Source organism: Lemur catta, chromosome 8 (assembly GCF_020740605.2).
Source record: "Lemur catta isolate mLemCat1 chromosome 8, mLemCat1.pri, whole genome shotgun sequence".
NCBI lineage: Eukaryota > Metazoa > Chordata > Mammalia > Primates > Lemuridae > Lemur > Lemur catta.
Window position 1 is genome coordinate 92,614,758 of NC_059135.1, and position 14,856 is coordinate 92,629,613.

General features: G+C 54.5%; 2 protein-coding genes across 4 annotated transcripts in view; one reads left to right on the plus strand and one right to left on the minus strand.

Annotated features, from left to right (window-relative positions):
* The first annotated feature begins 609 nt into the window (after positions 1-609).
* TMEM37 (transmembrane protein 37) lies at positions 610-6,737 on the plus strand. Its single transcript, XM_045559148.1, has 2 exons — positions 610-700; positions 5,354-6,737. The coding sequence occupies exons 1-2, from the start codon at positions 680-682 to the stop codon at positions 5,924-5,926; spliced, it is 594 nt and encodes a 197-aa protein (XP_045415104.1). The 5' UTR covers positions 610-679; the 3' UTR covers positions 5,927-6,737.
* A 1,485-nt stretch (positions 6,738-8,222) lies between these two features.
* SCTR (secretin receptor) overlaps positions 8,223-14,856 on the minus strand; it is a 75,569-nt gene continuing 68,935 nt past the window's right edge. For 2 of the 3 annotated variants that reach the window (XM_045559145.1, XM_045559146.1), the window contains 3 exons: positions 14,712-14,838; positions 9,764-9,805; positions 8,223-8,634 (listed from right to left, as the gene is read on the minus strand). In XM_045559145.1, the coding sequence (XP_045415101.1) occupies positions 8,485-8,634; positions 9,764-9,805; positions 14,712-14,838 (319 nt within the window). In that variant the 3' untranslated portion in view covers positions 8,223-8,484. The remainder of the gene's footprint in view (positions 8,635-9,763; positions 9,806-14,711; positions 14,839-14,856) is intronic. The other variant, XM_045559147.1, reaches the window with a different exon arrangement.

The following is a 14,856-nucleotide window of genomic DNA, read 5'->3' on the forward strand; positions in this document are numbered from 1 at the left end:
AGTGCAGAAAGAACAATTACAATTGTTTGGCATATTTGCCTTTTTGGTAGTTCCTGAGGCGACCAGAAGGAACGCAGGTTTTTAGCGACTTAAGTAGGATTATCCCCAAAAGGTTCCACTCCGTCCACGTTTACCAAGGGCCCCCGCAAGAGGCCGACCTTTCATGTATATTATCTCACGAACCGAGGCTCCGAGACGTTAACTAAGCAGCCCAAGGTCACACAGCGGGTGGTGAAGGTAGCAGCGCCCGGACGCTGGCCTCCTCCCCGCGGACCCTGCCGCCTCGCCCAGAGGCTCCACTCCACACGCTGGGACTGGAATCGAATCCTCCGGGCCCTCCGTCGCCAGCCCGGCCCTCGAGGAATCTGCGCCCCAGGCGAAGCGGCCCTCGGAGGTTCGGGAGCGACGTAGCGACTCCCGGGCCCCTCCCTCGGACCCGGGGATCCCTCCCCCCGCGGGCCGGGTCCTCCCCTCGGCTCCCGCTCTCGCCGACTCAGCGTTTCCCGAGCCGCGGAGGGCGGCGGGGCCAGCGGAGCCCGCCCGGGTTAATTGCTCGGCGGTGCCTGCCCCCGCCCGGCCCCCGCCCGGCCCCCGCCGCCCGCTCCGCCCCCGGGGAGACGTCGGGAGTCGGTGGCCCGGCGGCGGCCGAGCGGCGGCAGCGCGGCGACCCCGGCGCAGCATGACGGCCATCGCTGTGCAGGTACCCCGGGTGCTGCCCCACCGCGGGCGGGAGAGGAGGGAGGGTCGCACCGCTGCGCGCTCCAGCCCCGGACTCGGGGTGCCAGCGCCCCGCGAGCCCGCCCCCCGTAGCAAACCTGCCGGGTCCCGAGCGAACCTGCCGCGCGGGACGCGACCCGGGGCGCCCGCCCCCCAACGCCGTTCCTGCGGCGCGGACGCCCCCTGCGCCCTTGGCTCGCAAACTTCCCTGGGAAGGATTTTTCCGCTTCTCTTTGGGGTCCCCAGCGAACTTTCGGTCAGGTTCACCATAGGGGGTCCCTCCTTTGTCAGAAATGAGGCGCGTCTGGGGTGTCGGGCGGGCAGAATCGACTTGCAAAGTGAGGCTTATGTAACGGGGGGTGCGTCTCTTGGGAAGTCGGAACTTTCTGGGAGCGGGGCCGCGTTTGGGGTGCTGGGCGTGGGGTGGACTCGCCGGGGCGCGGGACACCGCAGAGCAAAGACTGGTGACGGAGGGCCGGTATCCCCAAGATTTGGTTTCTCCTTAGCTTGGTGCCAGATGTTTCTGTTGGCCGAGAACCTACACGTCCCTACCCCCTCCCCTCCCCTCCGGCCCGCCGCTCTCCGAAGGGAAGTCCGTGGGTGGCGGTCGCGGCCCGGTGGCGGCGGGCGAGCTTCCCTTCGGCGCCGGCACCCACCAGCTCGCCGCCTCCCGTCCCGCCTCCAGACCCATTCCGGAGCCGGTTGACGGGCTACACCTGCTCGGCGTTCCCGAGCCTCCGACCTCGTAGGTCCTGCTTCGCCCATTTCATGGATGACGTAGCTGAGACTCAGAAGTAACCTACCCACAGGCCACTGCTAAGTAAGCGGGCGGCCAAGTCACAGAATCATTCAGACCCTGGACTTCCCGGCTCCAAATCCCCCTGGCCCCCTTCGGCCCTTCTCTAATGGGAGAAACCCCACCCGCAGGCCAGCCCCCAAACCGCCTTTAGCCAGGACCTCTTCCCATCGCGTGGGGCAGGGAGTGGGGGGCAGCGAGCTCCTCCTCTTTGTTCTGGGGCTTATCTTGAACGTGACCTGGCAGCCCTCTGGGACACCGTCAGAAGGCTGGGACCAGGTGTGGTCTCTCCCCTCAAGAGCTTGCAGTCCATTTGCGGAGAGAGACTTGGAAACTAGGAATGGAGAAGTGAATGCATAAGTAAAAGGTGCATAAATTGTCGGCAGGATTAACTTCAGCAGGGGAGGAGGAGGAGGAGGACTGGTAGCAAGGTGAGGAGAACTCTGGGCTGTGGGAGGCCACAGGCTCCAGGGAGGGAGGTCGTGCCAGGGACTGTTCTAAGCACTTTAGGGGGATAACTCTGCACCCCCACAGCAACCATAATTGGCAGAGGTCAAACACAGGTACAAAGCGAGAGCTGGGTCATGCAGGGAGGGGTGGGCCAGGCTGGGGCTGAAGGAACAGAGGCAGGCCTACGCACTAGAAGGCTGCTGGAGAAATTTCAGGATGTCGGCAATGGCGGTGGCGATGGCCTCACCTGGGCCTGGGCAGAGTGGGTGGTGAGGGGAGCCAGTATGGGAAACATGTGGTGGATGCAGGGAATGAGTAGGGAGGAGCCCAGGGTCTACTTGGGGTGCTGTTGGTTGAGGGGAGCAGGTGAGGGCCTGGGTTACAGAGGAGGACAAGACCATGGCATTGAACTCAGTAGCCCGGGTGTCAAGCTACCTTGTTCTACAGGTCACTGGAAATCATTCAGGGTTGCAGATGAAAAAGGGAAACACTTGCATTTCTTTTTTTTAGCAGAGGAAGTCAAGGCCCAGAGAGATTTAAGTGATTGCCCAAAGTCACCCAGCTGGGGGCCGGCAGGATAGGGGCAGGACTGCCCTCTTCCCCTCTTTTCCACTGCCCACCTGCCCTCCAGCTGCTCATTCCAAGCCCAGAATTACTGAAAGCTGCTGGCAAAGGCACCCACAACATGGGCTGCAGTGCCCAGTGGTTAGGAATGAAGGTTCCAGTACGTGTTATTAATATTATTTATAGCCACACGCATCTTTAATATACATGATCTCTTCTAATCCTTGGGAGTTGTAGTCGTGGCCAGAGAGTTCGAATGAAGCCCTGCTTTGGGATGGGAGGGGAAAGAGATGAAATGAGGTCAGCTGTCTTTGCCTTCTGATCCCAGCATGAGGTCTGAGGGCCTGGAGATTAAAGTCCAGTCTGTGTCCAGGACAGGTGGGGCTGAGGAAGGAACAGTATGTGCCTCTTCCAGACAGCCTGGTGTCTAGAGTTAAAAGGTTTCTGGGTGCTGTGGTCCTCTGACTTGTTCTCTGCATCTGGGGCTCTCCCCTCCTAGAACCATGTCAATCTCTAGGGATGTTGTAACCTTACCAGGTGCTTTCCTGGCTACTGCTTTCCTGCAGGTGTCACCAACTTCATTTTATAAATGAGAAAGCAGGGGGCAAAGAGGTTAAGAAACTCCCCAAAGACAAACACCTCTAATGGTTCGTAGAGTAGACACAGAGGTGTTCAAAGGTTTTTTTTTTGATTTGTTTCTTACCAATAGATCCTTTTTTTTTTTTATAATAAAAAGCAAAACAGATTCTTGGAACCCTAGTGTCTCGAGCAGGTTGCAGGGATCTGTGGTGGCTGAAGTGAGGAAGGGGGTCCAGAGTCAGCCTGCTCAGCTTCCCCAGGCACCCCCACTTCAGTGCCTGCAAGCCCCTCCTGGAAGCAGTTGGGACAGTTTGAGAGTCAGTATGTTTTAGCTGAATGGATTCCACCTCCTGCACATTATACAATTGTCTGGGCAGCTATAACAAGCATTGTTCTGATTTAGGTGAGTGATCTTGGGCAAGTCACCTGCCCTTGGCATAGTTTCCCTCTTTACGTACTCCCAACAGAGCTTCCTACTCTGCCAACCTCACAGGTTTGAGAATAAAATAGGATCCTCCTTAGAGGTGCTGAAAGCAAACTGCTTCCTTATTCCTGTATCCCTGGGGTTGAAATCAGCAGTAGCGCCTGCATCTGTGGCATGTTTGCAGACAGGCTTGCTGGGCTCTGGCCACAGGAGTCTCCCAGGAGCAAGGCTTTGCCCTATGTCCCTCAGGGAGACATGTGGCCCAGACTTGCCTCTGGAAGTCTCCTTTGGCACATGGCTTGGGGTGCACCCTCCAAGGTCCTCATTTCTCCATTCTCTGGTTTCTTAGCAGTGACTGTCTGCTTTGCTTACCTCCCAAACTGGGATGTAGCCTGGCTACTTCTATACATGCTGTAAAGAGGATGATTTCATTTGTGACTGGGCAGGAGACGTGGTTTGAAGGGAGCTTCAGGTAGAAATGACAGTGGTTGTGAACTTGACCCATCATTTATTCCACAGCTCTTCCTCAAGCACCCACTGAATGCCCGGGTCAAACACTGCCAGGTACTGGGGACACAGTGGTGGCTAAACACAGGGGCCCTGCCTTCCCGGAGAACGTAGTGTCTGCGTGAGACAGACAGCAATACGTAACTACAGACTGCGGTCAGAATGGTGAAGGGAACGAACAGGTGCTTGACGCAGAATACCAGGAGGGACTTGCTCTGGGTTGGGTGGGCAGAAAAGACCTCGCTGCAGAGGAGACTTTAAGCTGAGACATGGAGAATGGAGAAGAGGAGTCGTCCTGGAGGGGCAGAGGAAGCTACAGAAGAGCCTTTTCAGGCCAAGGGGCCAGTAGGTCTTAGGGAAGAGTTCTAGGCATGGGAAGAGGGCTGCTGTGGCCAAGCGTGCCCAGGGGGAGTTGGCTGGGAGCTGAAGTTGGAGGAGGAGGGAGAGGATCATGCAGGCTTGTGGGCTGTGTAAGGAGTTTTACTCTTTGAAGTATTTCTTTCTTTTGCTTTCTGGGTCAGGGGTTGGGATCGGTGCCCAGGTGGTGTCGCAGGTCTGGGAGATAAGAGACTTCTCACTGGACACCTAGCCTGGCTTGCCAGGAGACCAAGGTGGGGGTGCCCCATTCCATGGCTGCACCAGAGGCTGAGGGGAGCCGCAGTGGCTTCCCCACACCTAGAAGCTGCCAGAACAGTGTGGTTGGCAAGCTCTGGGAGGGGTGCAGGCTGTGCAAGTCTGCAGGGCAAGGTGCAAACATCACTTGAGGATAGACAGAAAGGAGGCAGTAACATGGAGTCCTGCACCGAAGTAGGGGGTGTGGGATCAGGTGAGTGGGGGTCAGGACAGAATGGCCGTGTCCTGGGGAGGTGTTGATACGCTTGGTACACCCTCCAGCCCTGCCAGACAGGATTCTTGTTTTACACACAAAGAAACCTACGCCGGCTGCATGTCCAGGCAAGCAGGTTTTCTGAATTCGGAACCGACTAGGATTTGCCAGTCCGTTGGATTTCTCACCCACTATAAAGATCGTGAAAGGGAGAAAGGTCAGGGCACTCCTCGTGCCTGGTGAATCGTGGACTGTAAACACGTACAGTCTAGGGTGGAGGACGGAGGACAGGTGGAGTGGGAAAGGGCTCCCCGAGAAGGTGGGTCTGTGCTGCGGAAGCCATGAGGAAAGGGGGCATCCAGGCTTCACATGAGACCAGAGAGAAACTGAGAGAAACCGAGGCTGTGAGAGCTGGAAGACCTGTTCGGGGGTCTTCCTGGAGGGGCTGGAGGGCCCTCACTGACACAGTGCTTCCCGTGGTGTCTTCCAGGCCCAGAGGCTGTTGGGCCAAAGGAGGCCCCGCCGGTCCTTCTTTGAATCCTTCATCCGGACCCTCATCATCACGTGTGCCTCCCTGGCCGTGGTCCTGTCCTCCGTCTCCATCTGTGATGGGCACTGGCTCCTGGCCGGGGACCGGCTCTTCGGGCTGTGGCACTACTGCACCGCCACCAACCAGAGCGAGCCACGCTGCCTCAGAGACCTGGGTCAGGCCCACGTGCCCGGGCTGGCCGTGGGCGTGGGCCTGGCCCGCACCGTGAGCGCCTTGGCCGTGGTGGCCGCCATTTTTGGCCTGGAGCTCCTCATGGTGTCCCAGGTGTATGACGACGTCCACTCACGGCGCAAGTGGGCCATGGGCTCCGTCCTCCTCCTGGTCTCTTTTGTCCTCTCCTGCGGGGGGCTCCTGGGTTTTGTGATCCTGCTCAGGAACCAGGTCACGCTCATCGGCTTCACCCTGATGTTCTGGTGCGAATTCACTGCCTCCTTTCTCTTCTTCCTGAACGCCGTCAGTGGCCTTCACATCAACAGCATCACCCATCCCTGGCAACAACCAAGGAAATTTTAGGGCCCCCCCGCAACCCAGGGACATCAGGTTCTACAAGAAAGTGTGGTCAGGATGGGACTTTTCCAACATGTGGCCTCTGGTGGGCTGGAGTAGGACAGTGACCTTGAGACTGCTGCTCCTTTGGGTGGTCGGCCGGAAATGGCCCAGGGGCCTCTGCAGCTGGTCTGCAGGCCTGGAGGCCAGGAGGGTGCGTCAGTGCCACCGGCTGCACAACCTCGCCCAAATTAGTAGGGCATTGATTATAGAAGAAGAAAAACATTTTTAAACTTTTCTTGAGTTTTCTTCCCTGGACTGGAATAGATTTGGAAGCAGCTTGAGTAGCTGGTGCCTGGGCTAGCTGCACAGCCAAGCCCGGTTCACGCCTATTTTATTGACGCCATGCTGGGATATGGGCTATGGGATCCCAGGAGTGCCCAGGCTTGCTAAGAATGGGTCATTCTTGCAGCTGAGGGTCCAATCAGTGCCCAGGACTTTCTTCCACCAGCCGAAAGGGCTTCCATGCATATGTCCCTGGCTTTAGTTTTGGCCATGTCAAGGACGCAGAGTTCAAGATTCCCTCAGAATGTCTTGCACGTAGTAGTTTTCAAACCACTTGACTTGGTTTGACCCCTGCCCTTTGTGGGAGCCTCACAACTTGTGGATAACCCTAGCTTCTAGCAGCTGGCTGTCCCCCCCCTGGGGACTGGGGACTCTGCCTGTCAGAATCCTGCTTGAAGGTGGATTTCCTTTCTCCTTCGAGAAGAGTTCTTGCTTGAGCAAGCCCTCCCAGGAGCCCACCTGACTTCTGAATACACAGTCCTCCCCAAGGCCAGTGTGTGTGCGTGTTCCTCTTTTGTAGGGGTCAGACAGCAGCCTCAGGGTACCATTTCCGATCCTAGAACACATTTCAAAGAGCACGTACCTGGACCTGCTGGACTCCCAGGGGGTGCGGGTTACAGCCAGCCCTGGGTAATGATCAACAGCTGTCCTGGGATGAGTGGAGGTGAAGGCGGCCGGGGACCAGTGGAGATTTCCATCCTTGCCAGCAGCTCTGCGTTTTTGTTCAAGTTGTTCCCTTTCCAGTCCCTTTTCTGCCCAGAAGTAGGTGAGGTCTTTGCCCTCAGCCCATTTTGTTCTACACGGGTCCCTTCCGTTCCCCCACTGGGTAAATTCTGGCTTTCCCTGCGTTCTAGCTCCCATTGCATGGGGTTTTGGGGCTCTTCCCTGCCCTTGTCACTGCAGGTCCCCTTCCTGGGCTGGCCTGGGTGCCTATAGCTACCTCTATTGCGATTTTTAAAAATTCTTATTCCAGACGCGGAGTCAGGAGGCAGTGGGCATAGTATGTAAGGTGTGGACTCCAAGGCTGGGCAGAATTGTGATCACCCCAGAAGGGTGTCTGTGGACTGCTCGGTTCTGCGGCGAGCAGAGCGCATTAACCCACAGGCCACACCTTAGCCTGGGAAGTAGGAAGCTGGGGCAGTCTCTAAGGGGTGGAGGGGGTAAGGAGGGGAGGTGTGGAGGTGGGGAGCCAGGCCCAGAGAGGGACACACTTGTCCAGGGTCACCCAAAGCCAGGACTAGAGCTGGCCCACCCACAAGCAAGATGCTTTTCCCTCAACACTGGCAGGAGTTGTCTCTGCTTTCCAGAACGCTACACCCTGAGCACTAGTAGGTTTTGTTTTTTAAAAGGGTTCAAATATTTAGTCCTCTTTCATCCTCACTTGGGGGCATGGAGCCCAGGTACTCAGAGGAACTGAGAGCCAGAGTGCAGGGTGAGACGAAAGTCCCTAAAAGCTTTGTGGGGCAGGAAACGGGCCTCTGTCCCTCCCTGCCTGGGAGCATGGGCATTTGAGATCAAAACTCCATCTCCTTGCTGAGTAGCTTGGTGAGTATGGGGTCTTGGTGGACCTGTTTCTCATCTGTAAAATATCCTATCCCATTTTCTGCTGCACCTGCCTCCCAGGTTGTGGACAGCTATAAAAGAGCAGGAAGAACCGGGGTGTGCCTCATACCATGTCAGGGATACTAAAAAGGGGCTGGGGGCCCTCGGGCTGCCCTGACCTCCACTGCGACTTTATCAGATTAATTTAGCTCAGGTGAGAGCTACTATACAGGTGAGTTGCAGTGAGGGACAGGATTTGCCTAGAGCCAAGGGCTTTCATTTCTCACCTTGCCTGGGCTTCTAAGCTTGTCCCTAAAAAACTGCAGCTGGGGGACCAGGGAGGACCCCTCCTCCTGCAGGAAAGGGTTGTGAGTGAGCCAGCGCATATTCCCTCACCTTGTGTCAAGCCAAAAGGATGGACATAGACCAGACCTCGTCCCAGGTCCCATTTATTTCCCTGCTACCTTTGGGGACCCCCGAATTGCTCTTCCCAGAAGAGCAAACAGACCAAATCCCAGGCCCTATCCTGTGCCATGGTGTCCCAAGTCCCTTCTGTTCAGTTCTGAGGAATCCAAGGCCTGGGAGAGGGTCATTGCCCACACAGGGTGTCATCTGGGAAGACGGGCTGTCCGGGATCAGCGTCCAGCCCTCTCAGGAGCCATGTTAGCCTCTGTCCATGGTGGCCCCACTCCATTCTCTCAGATGACACTGCCCCTGCAGGTGGTCTGGCTCTGCTCCGAGGTGCTGGCCTTGGTGCCATTGCTGAAGGAGGAGCTGAGGACCACGGGGCTCAGCGGGAACTCATGGAGGTGCCACTGCCGCCACTTCTTCTGAACCTCCAGCTGCACCTGCCCCAGAGACCAGCCATCAGCCCAGAAGAGGACAGCCCTGTGCCCAGAGCCCCACACACTCCCCTGGGGCCTCTGCACAGGCCCTGCCACTCCTGCGCAGCGGTCCTGCTGTCCCCTCACTTGCAGGCCACGCGACCATTTCCAGCCCCTCTGTCCAGTAGGGACACTCTACCCCAGGCACCGACACCTGGGATCTTGTTACATTGTATCCCAACGAAAGGACTTGTGGTTTGTTTCACAAACTGTAGAACTCGTACATCCAGATCTGTACCTGGGACCATTGGATACTCCTTCCCACGAAGGCACCCAAGCTCTGAACTTATCTAGGACCTAGGGAGTTGCTCTTGGAAATTTGTTCACAATCCCCAAATGGAACAGCCCAACCTTTGAGGCTAGCCTTGATAACGGATGTTTGGGAAACATCAGAGGTCATGCCCATTCAAGTGTGGCAAACCAGACAGAGGGTCAACAGTCACAGAAAGGCTTTACTTGTGTGCAGTAGTGTAACTAGTGTTGATTACACAGCTTTTCTGTGTGCCCGGAGCCTCGTGTTCTGACCCAAATGCTCTGTGCAAGGCCAGAGTCCCCAAAGTGGGTGTGCAGTCTCCTGAGGGGTCAACACTCATTGGTGGTCTCGGGGGACTGAGCTGCAGACATTTCTTCCAAGTTGCCTGTTTCCCACATGGGAAGACTGAGGCCCAGAGAAGGGAGTGACTGAGCTCACCCGTCAAGCCAGCAGCAGGGCAGTAGAGCCTGGGTTCTCACTGCGGTGCCTGTACTTCCTCGGGTGTTTCCTGAACTTGCCCATGGATAAGAATCACCCAGAGTGCTTGTTAAAAAACATTTTCTCAGACCCCAGCCCAGACCTACAGAATACACTTTTGCTGAATCAGAAACTGGGAGTGGAGCCCAGCAATTGTTTTAACAAGCCTACCAGGTGATTCTGCTACTCCCATTAAGTGAGCTCAGACTCCTACAAGAATGGCCAGGCACCCTGCCTTGAGGCCCGGGCCACCCTCTGCCCATTCCACCCCGCTCCCCATTACCCTTCCCAGGTGACTCCTTCTGAACCAGGATCCGGGGCTAGGAGCTGCCCCAGGCATCCAAGCAACCCAAGGTCACTCACCTCCCCGTTGAGGAAGCAGTAGAGGACAGCCACCACCAGTCCCTGCGAGGGGAGCAGAGGCAGCCAGGGTTAGTGTAGGTGCTTCAGCACCCAGCTTGGACAGCTGGCCAACCTCCTCCCCAAGCCCTTAATCACTAGCTCCAAGCTCACTGCCCTACCTCTCTTACCTCGAGGAAGCTTGGGCTACCTACTGTGGGCCACCCACAGCACCCCTGGCTGTGCCTGCACACCCGGCTTACACTGAGCAACTTGGGGCCAAGGACGAGCTCCCTCTTATCTGTTGTCCCTGGTGTCCAGCATAGGCCCTTGAACACACATGGTGTCAGGGGCTGCTACCTCGGACCAGTGGGGACGGGCGGCTCACCTGAGTTAGTAGGGTGAGCCCCTGGGGAAGCAGGGGGTGGCGGCACCGAAGTGTGCCCACCCCAGCGGGAGGGGTGTGGTCCACCCAGAGTGAGACCCTGGGCCCACCCAGTGTGGTCTTGTTTTCAAGATAAGGCGGAAATCTGAAGCTGTTTAAACATGGACAACAAATTCAAATTGAAAAACTAATATGTGTTCAGAACAAACTAGGTACAGGTCCCAGCCAGCCAGCAGTGGGGTCTGACCTCCCTGCTTAACGGACTGGTGGATGTATCTCCACAGCCAGGACTTTATGTTCGCTGGCGTGGAGGGGTCTATGCCTATCAGGACCCTCCCTCCCTGGTATTTGGAGCTCCCTGTCTTCCTGATGGTGCCCCCAGGATCCTGGCGTGGAGCTCTGTGGGGGAGGGACTTCAGTCTGGGATGCCTGATTCGAGCCTAAGAGGCCTGCAGAATGCGCCGGAAGCGATGTCTCTGCAGCATGTCCTCCCTACTCACCTCTCTCAGGGACGCACCCCAGGCCACCCTTCCCTCTCTTACAGGACTGCCCCCAGGGTCCCCCACGAGGCCCAAGTGCCACAGCTCTGACCTTAGGTGGCCCAACCCCTCCTCCCTAGTCCCACCCAGGCCTGCCCATAGTACTTACCACGTTGGAAAGGACCCTAAGGGGTGATGAACCAACCCTGTGGATTAAGTCTCTGGTGGGCTCAATATGTACGACTGCTCAGGGATGTTGGCATTTTAACAAGAGTTAGTGACGAAACTAGAAGGTTTGCTTAGAATCTCAGGCATCAGTGATTGCTGCGTACAATGAGGACTATTGAGGGGCAGGAACACTTACTCAGGGCAGTGGTTTCCAGATTTTGCTGCACATTAGGATCACCGGAGCTTTTGCCCAGGTCGCACTCCCCAAATCCAGATGTTTGGGGGCGAGAGCATCAGCAGCTTTTAAAGATCCCCAGATGGTTGCACCGTCTGGGAGCCACTGTCAGAGGGGGAAGGGGAAGCACTTCAAGGCAGGCTTTGAAATACAGCAAACCTGGACAAGGATCACAGGTTGGCCCAAGTAATTGTAGGATTCTGGGCTCCAGGGGCTTCATTTAATCCTCAACAAAGCCCTTGGAGGAATGTGGGAGGATCACCACTTTACAGGTGAGGGAACTGAGTCACAGAGGGGTTTAGCATGACTGGAGCTCTGTGTTCTTAGCTCAGAGCCAGCAGCGTGCCTAAGTCTCACCTGCCCTGGGATCCAAGGGTGCACTGTCACTGCTCGGAGGGGGGAGTTAGCTGTGCTCCAAGTGTAAGCAGGGCCAGCCTCACACAAGCCAGCAGGTTCACTAAATTCTAGTTATTCTATGATCATTAAGAATGAGGACTAAAGAATATATACATACACACACACACACACACACACACACACACACACACACACACACACACATATATATTTTTTAAAGAGACTGGGTCTCCCTATGTTGCCCAGGCTGGTCTTGAACTCTTGGGCTCCAGCAATCCTCCCGCCTCAGCCTCCCCAGTAGCTGGGACTACAGGCACAGGGGTGCCACCAGCTCTGAAAAAGTTTTTTTTTTTTTTTTTTTTTTTTTTCAGAGACAGGGTCTCACAGTGTTGCCCCAGCTAGAGTGCAGTGGCGTCATCATAGCTCACTGCAACCTCAAACTCCTGGGCTCAAGTGATCTTCCTGCCTCAGCCCCCCAAGTAGCTGGGACTGTAGGCATGAGCCACCACGCCCGGCTAACTTTTTTTTTTTTTTTTTTTTTGTAGAGATGGGAGTCTCACTGTTGCGCAGGCTGGTTTTCATCTCCTGGCCTCAATCCTGGCCATGAATATTTCTTAATGTCATTAAAACTCTTCAGAGCCGGCTGTACTAAAAGCATGACAGTGTTAATGGTAGTGTAGTTGTATGTGTGTTCTTCTTTAAGTCCCTGTCTTTTAAAAATTCATACTAAAATGTTTACAGATGAAATAATGTGATACGTGGGTGGGGACAGAGATAAAACAAGACAGGCTGTGAGGGGACGTTTCTGAAGCCGGGGAGGGTATAGGGGCTTCATTATCCTATTCTCTTCACTTCTGTATGTCAAAGAAATGTTCTTATGTGACTATGCGCACACACGTGTGTTTTATTTATATGTGTGTATATATACATAAGAACATGTACATACAGATGTATGTATAAAATTTTAAAGATACTTTTTCTTCAGAAACTTTCCTACAGGGACATTAAGAAAATGCTTTTGGTTTTTGCTTGACAAAGATTTTCCCAGGGAGGTGGTTCACAGCCCGACCCACATGCCCCAACTCTGGGGCACAGGAAGTCCCATCCATGGCAAGGCAGACCTGGTCTCCAAGCTCTCAGCATGGTCCCTTTTCTGAGCCTGGTCCAGTGCTTTCACCTGACTAGACCTCAAACCCCCACCTGCTAAATGGGCCATTGTGAGCCCGGCCCCGCTGGAGGTACCAAGAGGTGGTGAAAGCTCCCTGGCTGTCTGGCCCAGTGGAAAAGAATCATGGATTAGGCGAGAGGCTGGGTTCTCTGGAGGTCTGGGTCGCTGGCAGTGGGTGCTGCGACATTCTGGGGTGAGGTCTGAAGGTGGATAGGGCAAGACCTGGTTCTGCTCAATGATGTATTCCCATGCGTCCTTCCTGGAACCTGGAAGAGGAGGACCCTGCCCTGAACAGAGCTCCAGGGATGAGGGGAGCATCCTGGGGGCCAAGGCCTCCCCAGTGAAGGCTCTGCTGGACAATACTATTCTACTGTGGAAACCTTGTTGACGATGGCCTGATTCCTTTAGGAAAACCCACTGGAAGAAGTTTCTTTCAGGCCCTAGAGTCTATAATCATGGGGCTTCTTAGTTTGTCTTCATCTTATGGATGCCATAAATCTTGAAACAAATTGTTTCTGTCTTTGCTTTGGCTACTGGGAAGCTCCAAACCAAACTTATGACCCAGCTCTCCCACCTTTATAGGACTTTATCAAATTTGTTTGTGTGTGTGAACTCAATCATCCTTTTTTTTTTTTTTTTGAGACAGGATCTCACTCTGTTGCTGGGGCTAAACTGTAGTGGTGTCATCATGGCTCACTGAAGCCTCCAACTCCTGGGCTCAAGTGATCCTCCTGCCTCAGCCTCCTGAGTAGCTGAGACTACAGGCGTGCACCACCATGCCCAGAAATATTTTTTTATTTTTTGTAGAGATGGGATCTCGCTCTTGCTCAGGCTGGTCTCGAACTCCTGGCCTCAAGCAAGCCACCCAAGTTGGCCTCCCAAAGTGCTAGGATTGCAGGTGTGAGCAAACCGTGCTCAGCCTCAACCATCTTTATATTCTTTTTTCTTCACTGATCCTTCATCTACTTATTTTTTTTATCTTCTCTATGTTTTTCCTGAAAGCAACATCACATTATTTTTGGAAGGAAATAGCCTTGAGTAGATAAACAAATGACATTGTGAAGTTTGGGATTTATGTTAATGCTCCCTCTGTGCAAATACATTTACTTTTATTTTTAACCTCACAACATCCTGTTGCATTAGTAGGTAGATGATTTTCCACCTCTCTCTCTTTATTTTTTAAGTCATGTTTTAGTTTTAATAACTTGTGTTATTATTATTATTAATTTCTGTATGCACATGGTTTTAAAGAGTCAAATGGTTTTTGTTACAAAACCCAGCAGCCTCCTGTCACCCCTGCCCCTATTTCCTGTTCCTCAGAGGCAACTACTGCTTGAAACTCTCTTAACTGATTCTAAATAATGTGCTGATGTTGCTACTTCTGGATTTTTTTGGTTTGGGGCATTTTCCACGGACTTCCCAGTATGAAGACTTAGGATATTGTTGTCTTTCTAACCTCCCCCATGGCTCATCTTCCTGCTTGATCTAGTGATGACGCAGCTGTCGGAACTGACGTTCCGCTGACTACGGATATGCTGTTGAGATCTGTGTAATACAGTGTACTGGGGTTACGTTTCCTTTTTGTCCTCCCTGGAGTCAATCCCTCGTCTCTCAGTTGTTTTGTTTTGTTTTGTTGAGATAGAGTCTCACTTGGTTGCCCAGGCTGGAGTACAGTGGCATCATCATAGCTCACTGCAACCTCAAACTCCTGGGTTCAAGCGATCCTCCTTGCCTCAATTCCCGAGTAGCTGGGACCACAGGCTCATGCCAACACACCTGGCTAGTTTTTTTTTTTTTTTTCCTCTTCTATTTCTCTTCTGTTTTTGGTAAGACGGTGTCTCGCTCTTGCTCAGGCTGGTCTTGAACTCCTGAGATCAAGCGATCCTCCTACCTTGGCCTCCCATAGTGCTAGGATTACAGGCGTGAGCGACCGCGCCTGGCAGTCTCTGTTTTACCTCCCACCTCCGTGCAACTCCTGGGGTCATGGGTCCCACTCCAGGGTCACACGGCACAGTCAGGTCCTACGCCACCTTCCCCCGGGTCTCTGCCAAATGAGGCAGCCCCCTTCCCAAGTCCGCTGGACTTCAGGAGGACCTGCTTTGCTGTCTGGCTGGCCTCCACTTCTCTCTGAGGCCAGAGAGAACTCTTTTCAGCTCGCAGTCACAGCCCCTGACACTTACCTGGAATGAGCCAAGGGCCAATTCAAAAAACAGCTGGATCTCCATGGCGTCCTCTGGGGAGAAGGCGAAGACGATGTAGTGGATGCCAAAGAGGGGGATCAGCAGGAGGGTGGACTTGGCCAGCCGCCTGGGGACAGAGACTGCA

Bases quoted from the DNA above. Each gene is read 5' to 3' on its own strand.
- TMEM37 (XM_045559148.1), top strand. From the start codon at position 680: ATGACGGCCATCGCTGTGCAG. The intron at 701-5,353 runs GTACCCCGGGTG...GGTGTCTTCCAG, and splicing joins TGACGGCCATCGCTGTGCAG to GCCCAGAGGCTGTTGGGCCA.